The sequence below is a fragment of the Episyrphus balteatus genome, chromosome 2 (assembly GCF_945859705.1).
Source record: "Episyrphus balteatus chromosome 2, idEpiBalt1.1, whole genome shotgun sequence".
Taxonomy (NCBI): domain Eukaryota; kingdom Metazoa; phylum Arthropoda; class Insecta; order Diptera; family Syrphidae; genus Episyrphus; species Episyrphus balteatus.
In genome coordinates this window covers 129289060-129312190 of record NC_079135.1, presented here as the reverse complement: position 1 = coordinate 129312190, position 23131 = coordinate 129289060, and the positions used below count along the sequence as shown (strand labels likewise).

At 30.6% G+C, this 23131-nt stretch overlaps 1 protein-coding gene across 1 annotated transcript; it reads left to right on the top strand.

Annotated features, from left to right (window-relative positions):
• The first annotated feature begins 13822 nt into the window (after positions 1-13822).
• LOC129909762 (phenoloxidase-activating factor 3-like) lies at positions 13823-22816 on the top strand. Its single transcript, XM_055986833.1, has 6 exons — positions 13823-14385; positions 14472-14770; positions 14852-15051; positions 21742-21834; positions 21900-22206; positions 22759-22816. Exons 1-6 carry the CDS (start codon positions 14059-14061, stop codon positions 22814-22816), a joined length of 1284 nt encoding a protein of 427 aa, XP_055842808.1. The 5' UTR covers positions 13823-14058.
• The last annotated feature ends 315 nt before the right edge of the window (positions 22817-23131 follow it).

Genomic DNA, 23131 nt, shown 5'->3' with positions numbered 1-23131 from the left:
TATCAACCAAAAAAAAGATAAACCAAATTTAACAATTCAAGGTCTGAAAACTGATAAAATAATTTTTATTTTTAAGAAGAAAAATTTAAAAAAAATGGAAGCGGGTGACGGTTTTTTCCCATAATTGTATGCAATACTTGGTATAGTCTCCTCTAGCGCATATGACAACCTGGAGTCGTTTGTCCATTCCACTAATTAACTTTTGAAGGTTTTGTTTTAACACTTCTTTCACTGAAGTTTTCAGTTGATCAAGACTGCTTGGAGGTGGATTTCGGTCTCGAATGCATCTTTTCAATATTTCCTACACTGGTTCTATTGAATTCAAATCCAGATTTCTGTGTGGTTAATCCGAAGCTGGAATATTAAAATCTTGAAGATATTCTCAAACTACTCTAGCATGCATTATCGTGCATCAGACTAAACTGTGGACCAAATCTAGGGGTGATTGGAACCAAATGCTGTTCGAGGGCATCAGTCAAGTATTTTTGGGTACTTAACTCAGGTCTAGAAAGGCTCGCTAACTCCGTAGGTGTTGTATAGCAGATTTAACTCCATGAAATTTTATGACTCTTCTTTAAAAGGCTCGCGGGTTAACAGACTGACTTCAGCAAATCTCTCCCCAAATCTTCCCGACAAACATATTATTCCATACCTTTAATTTAAGATCACTATTGTCTCATTTGAGAAAATAACCATGATGCTGTGGCATAAAGTAATAGCAGGACTTTATTTTAAAATAAATAGGATGTGCGTTAAATTTGAGCAGGAGTGTATTTTCAAGGTTTGTATACAGGGTGTCCCAAAAGTAATGGATCAAACGAAGTATGCTGATAGGGGGTCTTAAGGGCTCTCAGAATTTGGTAACTTGTTTATCCCAAATCCTTACGGTTTTCAATTTAATGCAGTTTTTGTGAAATTTCGAAAAATCCCGACTTTGCAACAGTATTTTGCTTCCAACGCTCATAATTGATTTTTGTTTTTTACAATACTTTCACTAAAACATTGCCTAATAATAAGAAATAATTAATTAATCAAAATATTTTTTATTTCATACGCCATTTTGCTGCAAATTAATTAACAGTTCCATGTTTTATAAAAACTCGATTTCTTTCTTTTATTTCAGAGCAACACCCTGAAAAAAATTTGTATGGTGTGGTACTGGTTTATTATTTTGAAAACTTGCCGTGTTATTGCAGTTTTCAAAAATGTATAAAAATTTCCAAAGTTGAAATTAGAACGAAAGATATTAGAATTTGAATGCAAAAAAACAGACGTTTTCAGAGCAAAATAACAAACAAAAATAGAGGCTTTTGTTCAATAAGAAATAAACAAACAACAGTCGAGAAAATGTGTTTATTTTTCTTTGTTATTTTTCTCTGAAAAGACCTGTTTTGTTGCTTTTAAATTGTAATATCTTCAGTTCTAACTTCAACTTTGGAAACTTTTATACATTTTTGAAAACTGCAATAACACGGCAAGTTTTTAAAATAATGAACCAGTGCCACACCATACAAATTTTTTTCAGGGTGTTGCTCTGAAATAAAAGAAAGAAATTGAGTTTTTATAAAACATGGAACTGTTAATTAATTTGCAGCAAAATGGCGTATGAAATGAATAATATTTTGATTAATTAATTATTTCTTATTATTAGGCAATATTTTAGTGAAAAAATTGTAAAAAACAAAAATCAATTATGAGCGGAGGAAGCAAAATACTGTTGCAAAGTCGGGATTTTTCGAAATTTCACAAAAACTGCATTAAATTGAAAACCGTAAGGATTTGGGATAAACAAGTTACCAAATTCTGAGAGCCCTTAAGACCCCCTATCAGCATACTTCGTTTGATCCATTACTTTTGGGACACCCTGTATTTCATCAAAGCATAAGCCAAATTTTTTTTAAATTTACAGGCAGGTATTTCCTATTATTTTGAAGTGTAAAGTGTCAACAAATTAAAATTACTAAAAAATAAAATTTTTTTACCTCACATTTTTTTTTATTTTTTCTCAAAACTTAACAAAATCATGCATTTCCAATAGATATTTAATATATCGAAACTTCAAGAGCAACTTCATGCGACCCAGTCATGCATTATATTTTACTTCGCACTCCTAGTAACTTATCAATTCTTCCAGAGACTTTGTGGGTCTTGTTAACAAGTTTTTCGATTATTATTTTCTTACTTTGATAGTTTTGGTCTAATAGCCTGTGCGAACCTACCCCTTCAAGTTATTAATTCATGTTTATTTGATTATTATAAGGTGTCAGAACGTAGCTACTCTATTTCAAAACTAATGTCTTACTTCCGTTCTCAACCAAGTTTTGGGCATTTATTTACTTCTATTCATATATGAATGAAAACCCTACCAGACCCTTGGAACAAACTAAATTATAACTGTTATAGACCTTCACTCGGAAGTAATCGGAGAAAGGAACTGAAACTCGAATAAATAACTCAAGAGTATCCCTTTGTTGTTCGCGTTATGGCTATGGCTCAAATTCTAAGCTTTTTTTCTTCTTTTCTTTGACTTGTATTTCTTGTACATTTTCATGTAGACATAGTTTCCGATTACACCACCCAAAGCATCACCGACAAAAATTATTTTCATTCTTCTTCATTATCAATGTCTTGATTATGTGACAAGAATGTCTCATAAGAAGGATTTTTTTTCGTTTGATGCTTACTTTTAGGCCTCTCTCTGAACCACAATCATACCATTTTCATCCATCAACGCACGAAATTTGTACGTTTTTTCGTCACTCGTCAGTTGTTGTTGTTGTTGCTCAGTGCTCACGTACAACCAAACTGTCATTGAAGCATTAGTACACCAAAAAAAACAAAGTCTCTCTTGTTAGAAATATCAGCCTGAATCCGACAGAGTCACAGTAGTTCATCTGGAATGATGACATTATCTCCCAGGAAGACTATATAAGTGGGGAAAAAAACAAAAGGAATCTTGTCGCGACATAACATAGACGCCATCAAGTTCGTAATTTAATAAACTTATATAATTTCAAATCCAATGGATTGCTTATTCTTCTTCTTCTTCTTGGGGACTCTTGTATTTTTCCTGTATTCCGTTCCAACGGCGGTAATATTTTCTTCAACATAAAGATGACTGAATAGGACACAAACGGAGCGACGCACGACGCGCCGGATGCGATGTGGAAAATGATGTTCAAGACATTTCCGCCTGAAGGAGCTTTAATAAATGACAATTTCAGAGAGATGATGTTTTCTTCCTATTAACATTCCAGACTCGGAACAGGAGCGTTTTTGTTTATTGAATTCTATGTTCAGATAAATAATATTGTGAACCTATTTGATGAAATATGTAGGTGATTTTAGCTTCAGCTTCAACAGTCTTGAGGAAAAAAAGAGTTGAGTGAAGAGATAGAGGAGGAAGTTAGACGCCATCAGGAAATAAATTAGCTCACTGAGAGGTAATAATTTTCAATTTCAATATCCAGACTTGAGGGGGTTAATAACATGAAATGAGTTTTTGTGGTTAAATTAAGGAGGCTAATAATTATATTGAGTAGATATAACATCCTGTTGAAGGCAGGTAAAAGGATGATGTTCATGAGTTCGCTGGAAAACAGCTTACGTTAGAAAATAATCGGGTTAAAGAATTTGAGGCTCCTTATAGATGAAAAGAAATAAAAATCTTAAATTACGATGTGTGAATGTTTTAATAAAGATACTGGATCCTTCAGCAGCAAGGCACCTGCGTTGTGAATTCCTTTTTTTTGTTTTGTTTTTCTTTTTTTCTTAGTTCCTCCTCGAACCAATCTCGTTTGATAGTTTTCATGCAATTTTTATTCAACCTGTTAAAGTTTGAGGCAAAGGTGTTAACAAGAAAATCTTGTCCACGTTTTGTTTTTGGTCTTTATTTTGTTTTGTTTTGTATTTTTATAGTTTTTCTTTTGTAAACCACATTTTCTGCACCAATAGTTTGATATTCATTTTGGCCCAAAATTTCCTGCAGAAATGCTCTCAAACATTTCAACAAAGGAGGCAATCGTACCCATCTAACTCGTTGATTCTTTCTTCTTACGTAATTAAGTTTAATAGTTTTTTTTTCACAAAACCAGACTTCGTATTGTACTTGAAATGGTGTTAATGTGTTTTGGAAATAGAGTTTCTTCACCTAAAATCCTGAACATGTTCCCGTCCTTATTATTTTTTTCATGAATTTCGTAATGGTGCAGAAGCATTTTTACTTACCTAATAGGTGTTGAGTTGAGTCAATAAAGGGATAGTTTCTATTGTTGCTGCAGAGAAAGTTTTCATTTTTTTTTTCGTAAATGGTTAGTTTTTAATTGAAACAGGTGGAGACTATTTTCTTATCTTACTATTTTATTATCAAAAAAAAAAAAAAGAGGTTGTCTGTAAAGCCGGTTTACGGACGATGATTTTACGTGATAACGTCGTCAGAAAACAGGTTGTGTGCTTTTGCTTACAATGAGTCAATTAAAGCGTTTACTTATTTCAAACAATCATAATTTACAAGAAAAAGCTAAAAAAATACCCTTTTTTATTTTCTCATTATATAAATTTTCTTATGTTAAAAGCTTACAAAAAAAATTATGCAATTTAAAAGCCAAGTATTTCTTCTTAAGAATAAAACCATTTTTAAATTTTTACAATGCGCAAAAAGTATAAAAATAATTTATTGAAAACAATCATTTTTATCAAAAAAAGCAAAAAAAAAACAACCTATACAAAATTGTACTTACACCATCTGAAAGCTTATTGTCACAGCTCAAAACATTTATATCGATCAGGTCTATGAGACGGGTTGGGGTCAAAATTCTGCCGGGGTCAAAATTCTTTTGTCAAAATTCTGCTTTCAAAATTCTGCTTTACAAAATTCTGCTTTCAAAATTCTGCTTTTTAAAATTCTGTTTTTCATAATTCTGTTTTTCAAAATTCTGCTTTTCATAATTCTGCTTTTCAAAATTCTGCAAAAAATTAAAAAAGGGTTTGGAAAATGTTAAAAAGCGCGCGCTTTTTAACATTTTCCAAACCCTTTTTTAATTTTTTTGCAGAATTCTGTAAAATCATCTTTTTGAAAAAATTATCTGCTTATTTGATTACTTACCTACATAATTTGTCATTTTTTAAATGCGAATTAATTTTTGTTTTATAAATGAATACATTTGAAAATATTAAGAAAAGGTTTTTAATATTAAACATTTCCGAAAATAACTAAAAATTTATTAATTTATCAAATAAAGATGAATATTCAAAAATTTGAATAAGAAAAGGAATATACAACATCGGTTCCAATTAGTATACATATTTTATTTCAAAGAAAGTCAGTATATGCATTTCAAAAAATATTTGCGACACTTAAATAAAAGAATTTAGGAAAGTACCAATGTTTAATTACATTAATGAGGTGTATTTTTCTTTAGCCAGCGCATATGCCATACAAAAAAAAACAGAATTAGCAGATTTTTTTTGTTCAAATATAATGCTGGCAGAATTTTGAAAAGCAGAATTTTAAAAAGCAGAATTTTGAAAAACAGAATAGAAAAAAAGCAGAATTTTGAAAAACAGAATTTTCGCTGAAAAAGCAGAATTTTGAAAAGCAGAATTTTGAAGCCAGAATTTTGACCCGATCCCCTATGAGACATCTACAAAAAGAGCTAGAATTTTTTTAACTCGATCAAATTTTATTAAAAAAAGCAAAAAAAAACATTTATTTTTATGTTCTCACGCTATTGAATCAATTTTTTGTTGACAACCTATAAAAAAAATTTATACCATGTGAAAGCTTATTATTTCACCTTCATATGACGTATCAATCTCATTTCAAAGATGCCTACAAGAGAAGTTAGAATTTTTTAAAGTCAACCATGTCAAATTTCCAGATTGAGATTACGGTACTTTCCACACTGGTTTCTATTCGGGGGGCAACAGATCTCCACTGGTGTTTTGATTTTTTCGCAAGTTTCTTGATTTAACATTGCGTAGCTTGTAGTTAGTTTACCGTTATGTGTGATATACCAAATGAAAGGTAATTGTATCAGGATGCTCATAAAAGTTTAATAAAATTTCTATCTGCTCTTGGTCAAAAGTTATAACCTGTTGAATTTTAAAATTTTATTTCACCGTTATCTCAAAATTGTGTTTACGAAAATGATTGAAACTTGGCACACACTTAGTCGTGGTCATGGTCTATCATTACTGTATATACTTTATTCCTGTATCTATTAAAGAAAAAAAGATAAAAATAAAAAACTATGAAAATCGGTTAAAAACGGTAAAAAAAAGTGTTTTTTTAAAACTTGTTTCTTCCGTTATTTAGTTAAAACTAAACGACTCCAATGTATGTATAAGGGCAAAACCTACATGTGCTATGAGTTTGAGATTTTTTGAACACTCCAAAAAAAAGCTAAAAATCAAAAACTACCCAAAAATACCCCTAAAAAACAAGGTGCTTTTCAAAAATTCATATTTCGAAACGCAGAGTGTTGGAAAAAAATCTGTATTAGACGCCTAATTTTTTTCCCTCATCTTTTACCTGGCACCTTTAGAATTGTGAAAAAAAAAATTCCCTACCCAAAATCATCATTTTGTCATAGTTCCAACTCGTGTCTACTGTTCAAAAAAAAAGTTATCTTAGTTTAAAAAATTTTTAGAATTTTTTCTTAAGTGCAGTTATTCTTAAACTAGTCTCATCTATCTGTAGCAAAAAAAATCAACTGTCTACAACTTCGCGTTTAGATTTTAGCCCAAATTTCATCTTTCTGTTTTACCCCTGTTTACCCTATTAAATAACGGAATTTTTAAAAATCCTTCATTTGGATTAAGCTTTAGGTTATTAACATTCAAATAAGCTATAGAAGATTTTTGTATCTCTAATAGTTTATTTTTAATTTTGAATTGAAATTTTTGAAACGAAATTTTTGCCGCGAGAGTGTAACGTTAGAAAATGGCGTCACTTTTTTGTGGTGGCTGCCATGGTTCATCGATTTATAAGACGTTATCACGTCAAAATGTTTTGATTTTATCACAAAGTGTTTGAATTCTTTAAAGACTGCAAAACTTCATTGATAGTTTTATTTGAAGTTCGATAGCACCCTTAACCAGAAAAAAACCACAAATTAGGTTTGTTATTGGTGTCTGCGAATGTCTTATTTTACAATTTAAGTTATTGGACTTATAGCTGGTACCTGTAGCCTAGACATTTTAGGATGCTGTATATCGTCTGAGGTAGCAGTCGTCTATACTTAAAAAGCTCCTGCGTCCATTCAACACATGTTTGTCCAACGATGTGCAGTATCTTTCTGAATCGCATTATCGTGGAATTCACTCGCTTTTGAGTTTATTGCTTTGCTTGTTTTTAGAGGATCTAAGTCCAATTATGATTGCTGTGACATGAAAATTTCTACGTAGCAAACAGTGTTTCTCAGGTCACTCAGGTTTCTGAGTGTCCAAAAAACGCTTGAGTGGTTAGAAAGATGAAAATGATTCGATGGTGGCCAAATTCCTTTTCAATCAGTTCGTTCTACAATTTGTATCAAAAATTGTAAATTCGTTTTTCCAAAAAGGTAGTTTTTAAGTACTGTTTTTTCAGCAGATTCATAAATGAAATCAGTAGAGCAAGGCCTCTCAAATCTTTTGACAAAATCATTATATTTAAATAAAAACAAAATCTATCCAACAATTTATTCACACTCTATTAAACTAAAAGTCACCATTAGGCCCTGGTGGCACTTCTAATTCAAGCTAAGGCCCCTTTTTTGTATTAAATATTCCTTTTAACTATTTGTAGAGAGGTCTACAGCAACTAACTAACTTACTTTTGATTTCCTTCAACTTGAAATAGGGAAAGAAGATATTTCTTTGTTGCAGGCAATTTTCTGTTGTAGCACTTTAATTTTCAAATAACTTCCAACTTGTTATCACTAAAACCCAAAATCTACTCTAGGCTCATAGGCTATACTTTTGAATTTTTCTTTTAAAAAATACAAAAAGCTTGTATTTCAATAAGTTTAGATTTTAGAAGAATATACCTATGTTTATTTTTTTGACCTACAGAGAGCAAAATGAGTACGTTTTCTTTTATTTGAATCTTGTCTGCTAACAAAAAAAAAGAAAGCAAAGAAAACCAAATAATCACCGAAAAATACCAATTAAATAACAGAAGAAAAAAATTGTTAGTTTTCTTTCTGCCCGATGAACAAGAAAATCCTCTCATACTACTAAAACATTTTTTCTTAGAATTCCTTAAAGCTGCCAGTGGTTGTTGTTAGAGTATATATTGTTTCCAACTATTTATAGTAGCCTCATTTTTTTTTAGAAGAAAAACTATTTGATTTTCAAGAGTTTTGTCTGGCTTATGAAGACTTTTCAAACAATAACAGAACAAACATTTCCGGGAACACAAAAGTCAAAAAAAAAAAAAAAACTTGCTACCGTTGTCGAAGTCAGCTTAACTAAATAAATTTAGAAAAGAGTTTATTTGTTGTTTCTTCAACTCAAATTTTGTTTGCTTTACTTGGCAAATTTTTTGAAAATTGTAAGGCTTAGATTTAAAAACTATTGGAGTCTTGGAAACAATATTTCTGGTCCATTTGAGTTCTTAAGCTTTCAGACAGACATTTATTTGAAAAATAAATATAATTCAATTTAAAGGTAAATTTATTCAATCAAGTAAAATAAACGAAAAAAAATTATTCTAAGCAATTCTAGACTTTAAAAAAATATAAAATAACACAAAAAGAGAAGAAATAAATGTTTGAAATCAAACAAATACCGACACAATCTTTTGATTATGTTCCGACAAAAAACCCTTTGCACTCTCCACCCTCCTTTAGGTAATGCCATGAATCAATTTTGTTATTCCAACAAACATGAGGATTTTGTTTGTTTTTTATTTTCATGTTGACTTCCTGGCAAAAGTTAAAAAAAAGGAATACAGAAATATAGATTCATATAAAAATAAAAATTCATTCCTATGTGGAATATCCTTATATTTTTTTTTATTTTTATAACAACTCAAAACAATACAAACACAGTAATATCGCATCCTGTGTGCATTCTTTTTCATACCCTTCCATTCATTTGCTATTGAATAAATTTTACTTTTTTTGTATTTAAGAGGATGTATAGGTAGTTGTTTAGTTACCTAGTTTGTAGAGATATATGTAAATTACGAGTAAAAAGTAAAAATTGTACGTGCGCAATAGTAATAGAATGTAAAAAGGACATGTTGGGTTAATTTGTAAACCACTCATGATTTTTTGATTTTTTTGGAGGCATTTCCTGGAGTTATTTTACCCTAAATAACTCATCAAAGGTTAAAACCATTTTTACCTGCGATATAGGTACTATATATCAAGTTATGCATTTGTACAAAAAAAAAAGTTGAGATAACATTTTTCCATGACATTACGATGGTAGAGAATGCCAAAAAAGTGGGTCCCGGAAGTCCGTATGTCAGTCTGTCTGTATAAGGAGCTACAGCCTAAACGGATGGACCGATTGACTTCAAACTTGGTATGTAGCATTTTTTGGAGCCTCTCCAGAGGGGTTTTTGGAATTAATTTTTTTGGTTCAAAAATAAGGGTACCCGTCACACAAAAATTTCGAAAAAGTTTAATTTCACGAAAACGGCTCCAATGATTTTGTTAAAAAAATTCAAATGTTAGTTTTAAAACGAAGTCTATCTTTTGAAGAAAAAAATTTGTTTTGAAAATCAATATTAACGGTACCTGCCATAGGACCGCTTTTTTCAAATCGGATTTTCTGCAAAACTGCTTATTGTATTTCAACGAATACAAAAGCATTTATATACTTTAAATATAACCCAAAAATAAAATTTTGAAAAAACTAATTCTTGTATTTTTAAAAAAATTTTGAAAATTTTTTTTTGAAAAATCAAATTTTCGAAAACGGGACATTGAATTTTTTTGAAATTTTTTTTTTTATGTTGATTTGTGATTTCTACAAAATGGCATACCAATTTTATTTGAAAACTATTATTTAAAAAAAAATTATTTTTTTTAAAAACGGCTCTAAAGATTTTGAAATTTTTTTTTTCTAAAAATGCACCTTAATATATCAAATAAAACTGCGTACTTGTTTTGATTTCATATATTGTTTTATTTTTTTGAAAAATGAATTTTATTTTTTTTATTTGTTTTTTTTTTTTGTTTTTTTATACCTACATTTCCTAAGTTTCTATATAAAAAGTCTTAAAAACTTAAGCAACTTGAACTCTAAGAGCAAGTTTGTGCGACCCAGTCGTGCATTTTATTTTTCTTGGAATCGAGTAAGTATACAAAAATTTGTAAGGTTCAAGACCAAGCTTTTTATTCAATTATAAATACTACCACCACCTACTTGGTGCAAGATAAATTAGTTGACTATTAATGTCAAGAAAAACCTACTCAACATTGACAGACGTAATATTTACAACCTAATTCAAATAACATCACCAAGCAGTCTTTGTGGCATTTCCAAAGTCCTAAAATAAAGTAACAATTCCAAATAAAAAAACAAACTTGTACAAGAAGACTCAAAGCTATCTCTTTTGTCAACAAAAAAAAAATTCTTTTGTTTAAAAACCCAAAACAAAGAAATACAAGTAGTTATAAACTCTTCACATAAATCACTTTGGTTGAGTGGTAACTTCCAATATTATAACAAGCAGTTCACCATTTTCAAATAATTTAATAAGATGAAGACATCCGCCGCCGCCTGCGTCTACTCTTCTGTGACCTATCTCAAAATAATGGACTATAAATCTCACCTTTTATTCACGGAAAACTCTCATACTAGACACTTAATAAAATTTTGATACTCTTCCCGAATTAGAAAAAGGTTCCTTCATAGATAAATGAGATATTTAAGTTATTCTCATTTACATTTTTTAAATCATTGTTGTTTTTCGGCCTTAAGGTAGGGTAGCTCTATTTTCTTTAAATTTCAATATCGATCGAAAACAGAATTTCTATTTAAATTAAGAGTGAAATTTGACCTATTTTCAATGTGCACGGTGTAATTATTGACTGCATCTTTTACAGTTGAATTCACTAAGTTAAGTTGACGGCAAAAATGCAAGAAAGTTCAGGGCTGAATTTATAAATATTCCAGTACATTGTAAAAATATTGTCATTCAAGTGGTAAACTAAACTTTTTTGGGTCAATGTGGTGTATGAGTAACATTTTTATTGACGATACGTACAGGTCCTATAGAGCCAAGTAAAAGGGATCGAAACAAGAAAAAGAATTCCAGATAACGATCAAAAATGACATTACGATGATAGAGAACGCAAAAAAAAGGCTGTCGCAATTTTGACTGTGTATATCGATCTGGAGCTGCAGCCCAATCCTTTGCTTTTTTTGATTAGGAATAATTTTTTAATTTTCTTTTGACGTTATTACGTAAAATGATCGTCCGTAAACCAACAAATAGATACCCAAATTAAGTTTAAAAAAAAATTAATAATGGTGAAAAAAACGTGAATCTTCTCAAAAACGGTTCTAAGGATTTTGATAAAAGAAATACACATGAGGTAAATAAGCCCTATTTAAAAAAAATTTTTTTTGAGCCATTACTTAGGCTACCTGTCATGGAAGCAAATACGTCAACGATTTCATTACAAACAAAAATTTAGTACAAAACATTTTTAGGAATTTCCATGCTAAAATTAACAAGAATTTTAAAAAATATGTTTTTTTGAAAAAAATTAATTTTTTTTTACAAATATGTAAATTTTTTGAAAACTCTGTTTTTTTTTTATGTGTATTTCCTTTTTAATTTTTGCCAATTTTTATTTAATAAAAAAAACTTTTTTTAGATCTAACGATTTTCAAAAATGTTTTTCTAAGAGCTTCTTTGTTACGCAAGAAATTAAAAGTATGCACTTTGTTTTGATGTTGAAACTATTTACAGAGGTGTTTTTTGTAATTTTAAAACAAATTTTATGTTTTTTTTTAAGTTTTTGTTAAATTTCTTATAAAATTAAAGTATTTTTTTTTTAATTTTAAAAGATTTTAATGATCTTAACAACTTTTATCATAATTAAAGAGTCATTCCGAAATAGTTTCGTCATTTGCAAATGGAACTTTTTTAGTTTTAATAAAATTAGTTAATCTATAAATTCTCTTATTCGTAAATTCCGCGAGTTGAGTTAAGTTTTTTAACTGTCGAGTGAATGGGCATTTCGGAGTTATTTATTTTTCTTTTAGGAATATTTTTTGAAAGACTTGAAGAAAAACTTTTTAAGAAACTGACAAAAAACATTGAAATTAAAAATGTAACATTTTTTTAAATACTCTTTTTTTATAAATTAGTCAGGAAAAGAATAATCCCTGTGCCTTACTTGGTGAACCAATTCTTTTGACAGACAATGTATGTTTAACAAAAAATTGTAGAACCATCAAAAATCTCTCTTTAAAAATTGAGTAATTAAAATAATTTGAACTAATAAAATTCGTAATCTGTTGTAGGCATCGTATTAAAAAACGGATGTTTCTAAACTCTGGCCTTTAGAGCTCATGCTAAATGAAAAACTTCACATCACCAACTAAACCAATTGAAATATCTGAAAAGTCATCTCATCTGATTGCATTTCGATTGCTGTATACAAAAAAAATCATGTGTGCAATTCACACGCGGTAGAAATGAAACCTTAAAAACTCATTTTTCTTGAAAAATACTTTGAAAAAATCTATCTTTTATTTCTTCCATCACCTTCAAATGCATTTTTTTTATATAACAATCTATAATAAATTTTATATCATATGAAAGATTATTTTTTTTTTTTTCATCATCCCACATCTATAAAAAGAGCTAGCATTTTTTGAACCCAACCAGTTTTCATCAAAAAAAGCAACAAAGTCAATCTTTTTTCTCTTCTAACACCATTAAATCCATTTATTTAAATTACAACCTATAGTAAATTTTAAGTCAACTGAAAGCTTATTATTGTACCTTTTATATGACGCTTCAATCATATTTCTACGATGCCTCCAAGAAAAGTAAGAATTTTTTAAAACCAACCATGTCGAAATTTCAAACTAAGATTACGGTACTTCCTACAAAGTTTTTCAATTTAAGATTGTGTAACTTTAGGTAATATTATCAGCATGCGTATTAAAGTTAAATCAAATGTTTATGCGCTCTAGATCAAAAGATAAAACGTGTTTAGAAAAAGAACATCTTTTCATCGTTATTTCAGGTTTTTGAATATTAAAGTAATTAAAATTTTGTACAATTATAGTTTATTCTATTAACTATCTACAGCATAAATTTCATTCTTCTATCTAATAAAACAAAAAAGTTATAATGAATTGATTTTTCCTGTCGTTTTTTCGTTTCATCGTGTTTCAAATCACTACGATACTAAAGAAGTTTTCACTTCAAAAAGTTACGTATACGCCACAGTGACACAAAAAGATATTTTCGGAATCAACTTTAAACTTATTTTAATTACTCTGATACAATAAATGTTCAACAACAACCAAAAACTGCAATTGTTCGTACATAATATCATGAGTTCAAAATTTGTAAATACTTTATGTCATTATTTCAGCAAATTGAAATTGAACATAAAATTTTTAAACCTCATATAGAATTGAATTTAACAACTAGAACTTCTAATCAACTTGTGCAACCTTTGACTTTTACAATCACATCGATTCCATTCCATGCGAATATTATTAATGACTATTTTCTTAAATTCAACATTCCATAAATTCAGTTCATTATGCTTCATTCAATTTGTATGAAAAAAAAAAATAAAAAAAAAAACACACAAAATTAAAACCAAATCTCCATGTATGACAAAATTAAATTTACTTATGCAGCAAACCAGTTTGCAACGCACAAGCTCTACACACTTAATAATGCCTCTACTATATAGTAGGTACCTCTCAGCTACCTTGATGGCTTGATGTAAGTATGAACAAGCGATTCGAGCCAAAACAAATTAAAACTGGTCGACTTAATGTCAACTAAATTGACAGACTACTTAACTGTGCCTTGCAACTGTAAATTAGTATTATCTGTAAGGCCGAAGTGTGACAACCGTTGCAATGGAATCTAGTAATATCAATAATCGCCAACTACGACCCCCGACATCAGCATCATCAACAACTCGAACGGCACAAAAAAGTACCATCAAAGTGATTATTTGTCTGGCAATTTGCCTAATTTGTCTGCAAGATATCATCTCCACCTGTCAAGCCGTCGTCGAAGGCGGCAATGATGATCACAAAAATGTTACGAAATCGGCGTGTAAATCGGGCGAATGTGTCGCAACCAGTTCGTGCCAAATTTTGAGGTCAGCCATGAGTCTGCAGAGTATTTCCAAAGAAGTCATCGACATCGTCAAACAACAACGATGCGGAAACAGAGAAAGTGTAAGTCTGAAGCATTTCTAAGGTTGCCCTATACTAGTCTGTTGTTTGTCATATTGGCTTACCTTACCGGAGTGCGTCACTTTCAGCGCAGCGTGTGTTGCAGTGATCTGGCGCTGGAACTAGTGAGCAACAACATTCTGGCAAACGTGACGGACCCGAACAGCACGCGTGCTCTAGTTCAGCTGATGACGACACCGTGCGGAATATCGGATAGTTCGAATCGCATTCTAAATGGAGAGACAGCTTTTCTCTTCGAGTTTCCATGGATGGCTTTGCTGGAGTTTAACACTAGCGTAGGGCGTAGTTTTATGTGTGCTGGATCGCTTATTAGTGATCGATATGTTCTGACTGCTGCACATTGCTTCGTTGCTACTAATGCACAATTGTAAGTTGTATAATAATAACAGTTATATGTTGCATTTGATATTCAAGTATTTGATTGGTTAATGGTTTTCAATTACCACAGAGTGAGTGTGCGATTGGGGGAACATGACACGAGTAAGGAAATCGATTGCGAAGGCTATGGGGGCGAGTTTGACAGGGAGTGTGCACCTCCGGTTCAGAATCACAAGATTGACGATGTCATCATACACAATGATTTTCGATTGGGCATATTTGCCAATGACATTGCTTTGATAAGACTTCAAACTAAAGTTGCATATGAAGGTTAGTAGACAATTAGTAATTATGATTCAGTGCTATATTCTGATTGATTTAAAAATAACGCGTGAGATGTAATACATTAAGTAAAAGAAAACTATAAAAAATTAACGATTTTAATAGTTTTTTTTTTCAAACTTATGCAGTTCTAAAAAGCAAAACATAGTTTTTTTACGTATAATTTCTTTAGTATCTTAAATATTATTATTTTGTAGAAAAAACTGGGTTTATTTTCAATAAAAAATAATGGCATCACCAATTTTCATATGCAGTCTTATTATAAGTAATTTGAACATAACATGCATCAAGTTCTGAAATTCATATTTTAACTTTAAATTTGAATACAAGTATTGGATTCAAATTAAAAAACTAAAAAATAGGTTGCATGTTATAGACTTTTCTGACTTTGGATTCGAATTTCAACAAATCTTTAACTAAATAGTTACTGTGCAACAAATGTTTGCGATAATTAAAATTTATATTTAAATTTCTCAAAATAAATGTAAGAAATTTGTTTTATTTTGAAATGTGTTTACTAATAAAATACTTTAGGATGAAAAAATATTACGTATACGCCACAGTAACCAAATTATTTAAAAAATGATTTTGTAGTTTAAAATTCTTCTGAAACTTTTATAAAAAAGTTTTCAATTAAATCAGATTCAAGAACAAAAAATCCAAATAAAATAAAAAAGGTTTGATAAAAAAGCGTAGAGCGCCTCTTAGTTGTGTGTACACTGAGGGAAAAAACAACTTAAAATCAACAAAAACCACGTTGATTCAACTATTTTTCGGAATGATTTTGGGTTGAAGACGAAAATTTTAAAATCAAAGTAGAATATCGTTAGTTTAAAGTGGTTTACCGTTATAAAACATCTTTAAATCAAAGTTGTTTCAACTTTCAAAAAAAAAAGCATCAATTTATTAAAAAAAAGAGTGTGTGTACACATGTACACGCGACTGAAGTTATACTTCTCATTCAGTATATGTAAATGAATTTCATTTGATATTTTTATTTTCTATTATTAAATTAATTAATCCACACTTCGTTTTTTTACATTTTTATCAAGTGAACAATAAATTAATTTTTTCATCCTCCTTGCGTCCATGTAGTTTTCAATTTATTCTGTGAAATTTACTCATGTTGTGCGGTTCAGAAGGTACGGTATATACTTAACGAAAGTAAATGAATTGCGCATAAAATGTGCGATATGGTAATTTTATGAGAATTGTGTGTGCTTCAGCACTAGTAGTTGCAATATGCAACTTGCGGTTGCTACAAAGCTCAAAAGTGAGCTAAGCTCAGCTCACAGCTCAGCTCAAATTTTGAGCTAGCTCACTTTTGAGCTTTGTACCACAGCTCAGCTCATTTGAGCTGAGCTGAAAGTGAGCTGAGCTGAGCTGTTGGGTGAGCTAAGGTAAAGTGAGCTGAGCTGAGCTGTGCTGTGATGGGTGAGAGGATACATTGATTTTTATTTGGAAAGTATAATGAAATATGAAGATATATTAAACTTTTATAAAACACCATAGCTTAAGATGTTCGGTTCTAGTTATTAATTTAATTATTTTAACACATGGATATTTTTATAAATAAAACAGATAATTTTTCGTGATCTTTATTCTTGGTTTTTTTAATAGTAAATATATTTCTATTTTTTTAGTAAAATATTTCTTTTTTTATCATAAAAAAAAATTCCGATACAATCCGGTTTTTCGACTTTTTTCAAAATTCCGAGAAAATCGAGTTTGAAAGTTGGGGTAAAATTTTTTTTCGAATAATAACCGAATCTTTGAACGCTCCTGGAAGCTAAATCGCTTGAGAGCAATTTTTGGGAGTGATGCCAAATGATAGCTTGTGTCATGGGCCTACGCTTTGCACATTGTCAGATTTTTAAAAAATCGCCTTCCATGTTAAACCGCCACATCATGCCTATTTTTTCAGAATCGTGCCTATTTTTTTTTTTACTTTTAAGTTCTCCCGGTTTGAGAACGCGTGGACCTACAGGGATGAGAGTTGTACCCAAATGTAGGTTAGAGTCCCCGCTACCTTTTGGCATCAAAAATTTTATTTTCAATTTTCTTCAAAATTCCGCGATATAGGCGTTTTAACGCTTTGATCTAGAGACAGGGGAGTGGTGCCATATGAAAGCTTATATTATCAGCTACCTGATAGTGGTCTAATCCGGTTTTTCGATTTTTTTCAAAATTCCGAGAAAATCGTGTTTGAAAGTTGAGGTAAAATTTTTTTTCGAAAAATCCCCGAATCTTTGAACGCTCCTGGAAGCTAAACCGCTTGAGAGCAATTTTTGGGAGTGATGCCAAATGATAGCTTATGTCATGGGCCTACGCTTTGCACATTGTCAGATTTTTAAAAAATCGCCTTCCATGTTAAACCGCCACATCATGCCTATTTTTTCAGAATCGTGCCTATTTTTTTTTTTACTTTTAAGTTCTCCCGGTTTGAGAACGCGTGGACCTACAGGGATGAGAGTTGTACCCAAATGTAGGTTAGAGTCCCCGCTACCTTTTGGCATAAAAAATTTTTTTTTCATTTTCTTCAAAATTCCGAGATATAGGCTTTGGTAGTTGGGGGCGCTCACTTTCAGCTCAGCTCAGTTTCAGCTCAAATGAGCTGAGCTATGGTACCTAGCTCAAAAGTGAGCTAGCTCAAATTTTGAGCTGAGCTGAGCTGTGAGCTTTTTGCAACCCTGGCAACTTGCCACATGGAAATTACCACATGCAACTTGCCACATGCAACTTGCCACACGTAACTTGCCACACGCAACTTGCCACATGCAGCTTGCCACATGCAACTTGCCACACGCAACTTGCTACATGTAACTTGCCACATGCAACTTGCCACACGCAACTTGCCACACGCGACTTACCACATACAACTTGCCACATGCGACTTGCCACATGAAACATGTTACTTGCAACGTGTTGTGTGTTTTATGTTTTGCCGCACTGCGGCGTACTGCATTTTTAAATACTAAAGTACTGCCTACTCTAAAGGTGAAACGACAGCCCTGCTACCCAGGGTGATCGCGTCATAATCCCTTTGACATTCTTGTCAAAAAGTAAATTTTCATACCCACCCTCCCATAAGAAGTATAACTTCAAAAAAAAGAAAAAATGGGCAGCCGCTGGGGATCGAACCTACAACTCTTGGGTTACTAGGCGAATGCTTTACCAACGTGCTATCTCACTGTTGTAAATTAGAGTGATAAAATGCAACAAAAGCTGAAGTCCGACAAAAATAACAAAATTTCTTATGTTTTTTCCATTTTATTTTAGAGAAGTTTCATGTTAACTTTTTCAACATTAAATCAATGTTGAACATTTTACATTTTACGTTGCGTTTTTTTCCCTCAGTGCATTTTTATTTAGTTTAAACAAAACGCACATAATATTTTTTTAATAATTTTTTTTTCAAACAGCCAGTAATGTTTAAAAAACGTTGTTTGTTCATTAAAAAATATTGATATTTTATATCTAACGTTGTAGAGAATTTATAGCTTAAAAATTAGCTATTTTTTATAATTTTTTTTTAGAACTTCCAAAAGAACAAAAAATCATTTTTTAACAGGCACAGGCCAAGGAGGTCTAAACACGCTAGAACTGAGTTTTCAAACCATTGTTTCCCTCTATCTTTTTTGAAATTCATTTAAATCTTGGTAACAATTATTAAAAATAAAAAAGAATTTCGGGCAGTTTGCCATTCTCCATCTTCTGAAGCAGTAACAAAAGAGTGTCAAAAGTCAAACCTCTGATATAAAATGTTCAAAGGAGAATATTGTTTGTTTTTTTTCTATCATTTATTTACAATGGAATAAATTAATTTGAAAAAATGACGTGAGGCGGAAGGAAAATGAGAGAGAAGCTGTAAAGGAGAAAATGACAATTTGTATTCTTACACTTCAAAGAATTATAAAGTGTAAAAAAAAAATCTGTTAATAACACGGTGTAACACTCAAAATATACGCGGGCGGAGACCTATCAGGTTTTGTAGAGCTAGTCGCACTGAATACGAAACGGTATTTGAAAATCCCCTAACACCCCCAAAATCTGGAGTTACGGGCAAAAAACGGTTTTTTGGACCTTCACCCATTGACAAAAATTCTAGCTTCGTCAATTTTTTACTCATTTTCGATTTTTTTACAGTTTCTGATAGAAGATAAATATACCTTTTTAACAATGTATAAAACATGTAACTCGGTTAAACCACTTAGAATTTATAACCTGTCAAAGTTCAAAAATTCAATTTTTTTTGTCAGTTGCCCAACTTCGGCATCAATTTAAAGTATATGTTTTCAAAACAAAATGCTATTTAAAAAACATAAAAGTATAAAAATATATATATAAATATAAAAACTATATCTATTTCCCAATCAATCGAGGTATTTTTTATGAAAATCACTTCAAAATTGGCTTAGAAAAAAATTTTTTTCGATTTCAACCCAGATACAGAAATTCGAACTTTTAGATATAGAACAAAAATGTTGTTTCGGCACGTAGTAGGATAACTTGGGAGCCAAGATTTGATAACGGTTTTTTGTAGAGGAGCTCAATACAAACATTTTTTTCTTTGGGAGGGGGGTCTATCTCTCCCCGTTTAGGTGGGAGGGGCATTTTTCTAAAAAAAAATTATCAAAATAAAAAAAATTATTCAAAAACAACGGCAACACTTACAGTAATAAATGATACCATTTCCGAAAGGCAAAATTGTACATTTGATTCTAATTTTTAAATCAATATATTATAACAAATAGTTTTTGAAATAATTGATTTCAAAGTTAAAAATAGGCGAAAAAAAAAATTTAAAACTCATTTTATACTATTTTTGTCCAGACTGTGAATTTTAGTAAAAAAAATTACTCACACATGAAGCTGCCTCAATTGATTCCTTATCGAACAGTGAAAACTATATGTTTCTATGTCTTCTAGTTTATGATAAAAATGAAAAATAAAAACAAATAAAAACAAAAAATATTTTGAAAAAAAAAAAATCTGATAAAATAATTTTTTAATTTTCTCGAAAACAAGAAGACATAGAAACATATAGTTTTCACTGTTTGATAAGGAATCAATTGAAGTAGTTTTCTGTGTGAGTAATTTTTTTATTAAAATTCACAGTCTGGACAAAAAAAGTAAAAAATGAGTTTTAAAAAATTTTTGTTCGCCTATTTTTAACTTTGAAATCGATTATTTCAAAAACTATTGGTTATATTATATTAATTTAAAAATTGGAATCAAATATACAATTTTGACTTTCGGAAATGGTATCATTTATAACTGTAAGTGTTGCCGTTGTTTTTGAATAATTTTTTTTATTTTGATAATTTTTTTTTAGAAAAATGCCCCTCCCACCTAAACAGGGAGAGATAGACCCCCCTCCCAAAGAAAAAAATGTTTATATTGAGCTCCTCTACAAAAACCTGTTATCAAATCTTGGCTCCCAAGTTATCCTACTACGTGCCGAAACAACATTTTTGTTCTATACCTAAAAGTTCGAATTTCTGTATCTGGGTTGAAATCGAAAAAATTTTTTTTCTAAGCCAATTTTGAAGTGATTTTCATAAAAAATACCTCGATTGACTGGGAAATAGATATTGTTTTAGAATATATTTTTTAAATAGCATATTGTTTTGAAAACATATACTTTAAATTGATGCCGAAGTTGGTCAAATGACGAAAAAAATGGAATTTTTGAACTTTGACAGCTTATAAATTCTAAGTGGTTTAACCGAGTTACATGTTTTATACATTGTTGAAAAGGTATATTTATCTTCTATCAGAAACTGTAAAAAAAACGAAAATGGGTAAAAAATTGACGAAGCTAAAATTTTTTCAATGGGTGAAGGTCCAAAAAAACGTTTTTTGCCCGTAACTCCAGATTTTGGGGGTGCTAGGGGATTTTCAAATACCGTTTCGTATTCAGTGCGACTAGCTCTACAAAACCTGATAGGTCTCCGCCCGCGTATATTTTGAAACCTCATTTTTGTAACACCGTGTAATTTTTTGATGTTTCTTCGAATTTTTTTCTAATTTCACTGTACTAAAAAATTGAACAAACATTATATTTCTTCTTCATTTACTCCATGCTATTACTTTTATGCTGAGGAGAATATTACTTTCCCACGTATACTTGGGATGACCTAAGAAATTGTTTTCCGGTTTTAAATTATTCCATTTCTGTCGGTCACTGTGGCGTATGCGTAACATTTGTTCTATAGAAAACATTAAAATAAAATATATAACACTGAACAATTAATTGAACCATTTGTTTTTTGTTACAAATGATTCTGGTTATAAAGTATGTTATTTCACATTAAATAAGTAACAGCAATTGACTTCACAACAAAAGAGAGAAATTTCTAGATAAGGAACCCCTTTCATTCAGAACATAAACTTATTTCCTGAAAATCCATTTTTTTTTTTAAATTTTTCACAAAATATAATAAATATAAAACTGTTTTTTTTTAATAATTTTTTTTTTATTTTCTTAGAATTCTATAATAGACATCATAACATTAAAAAATGTCACTGCCAATGCTCAAAATAAGCATTTCTAAGAACCGCAGTTAAACAAAAATTCTATTCTCCCTAGAATTTTTTTTGTTTTTTTATTTTCTTATGTTTTTTAAAAGTTATTAGCTTCAAAATCAAAACATTTATTTATATCCCATTCTTCAGATACGGTAATCCCAATTTGTTTACCAATTTCCAAGGACCTAATAAGGAATCTGGATAGTGCTACTGTCGCTGGATGGGGACTAACTGTTACTGGTATGTAAATTTAAATACCCTTAAAACCCACACTGATTTATAACTCTTCTCTCTATTCTCTCCAGGAAACACTTCTAATGTTCTGCAAAAGGCACAGCTGCCAGTTCTTGCAAATGACTATTGTGGCAAACTATTTGCGAGAAACTTCACCTCGGCACATATTTGTGCCGGAGGACGCCAAGGAGTGGACACATGCAAAGGTGATGCGGGTGGACCATTGTTCGCACGAACTGGCAGTTATTTTCCAAAGTTTGTTCAGTATGGAATATTATCTGGCGGCGGGATGGCTTGCGGTGGGAATAGTACGATTCCGAGTATTTATACAAATGTTGTAGATTATGTGCCGTGGATTATTAAAAATATTAGAATTTACGTTTTTTTTTTGGATTTTTTTTAGATTTTTAGATTTTTTTTGACACAAGAGACTATTTCCGTTTAAGTTAAGTACATTTGATTCCTTTTTTGTGTTTTACATTGAAACTACTTTCGAATAAGTTTGAAATTAAATCAACTGAAAAGTCTTCATATTCTTGGATTGCAAACCTATTTGAAGACACAAAACCTATCGATACCTTCGTTTTATATCTTTTTCTTTCATCTACATTCACAAGTGCATTCCTTCTCAATTACCTAATCGATAAATGCATAAAAGTAAATCCCCAGTGAACTTTTGGAATTCCATTGTGGGCTTGTGGCTACTTCGTTAGGTACTTTAGATTTATGACCTCACAGATGGTTGCGGAACAAAAAGTTTAACATCGTGTAGAATAAATATAAAATTAAAAGTTTGTAGAAGATTGTAGCAACTTTGTAAAGGAAATTTCGAAGAATTTTATGTTAAAACTTTTATCTCTCAAGTAACACGAAAAAGATTGAAAACTAAAATTTTTGAAGTTTGTGTTAAAAATAATAATTTTCCAAAAGTTTTAAATCAACACGATCTGCGGAGTTTGGTAACCCTATTGCTGTTTTAATCGCTTAGACCTTAGAGTTTTAATTATAAATTCTTAAATTAGGTATAAAAGAATTCGTCCTTAATGCACACAACCTTTCAAAGCGAAAAACCATTTTTCGAGAAAATCACCCATGGAATCTTCTTTAGAACTTATACCATCCACATTAATATTCTTATTTTGTAAAAGTATCTTCTAATCCCTTAAAAAAAAAGGTACAAAAAATCCAATTACACATCAATGGTTTTCTTGAAATATTATTTGCCAAAAGCTGAAATTATATTCCCTTAGTCCAGACTATGGGCCATTAAAATTTTTCAAAAAACCTCATTCACAAAACTGCT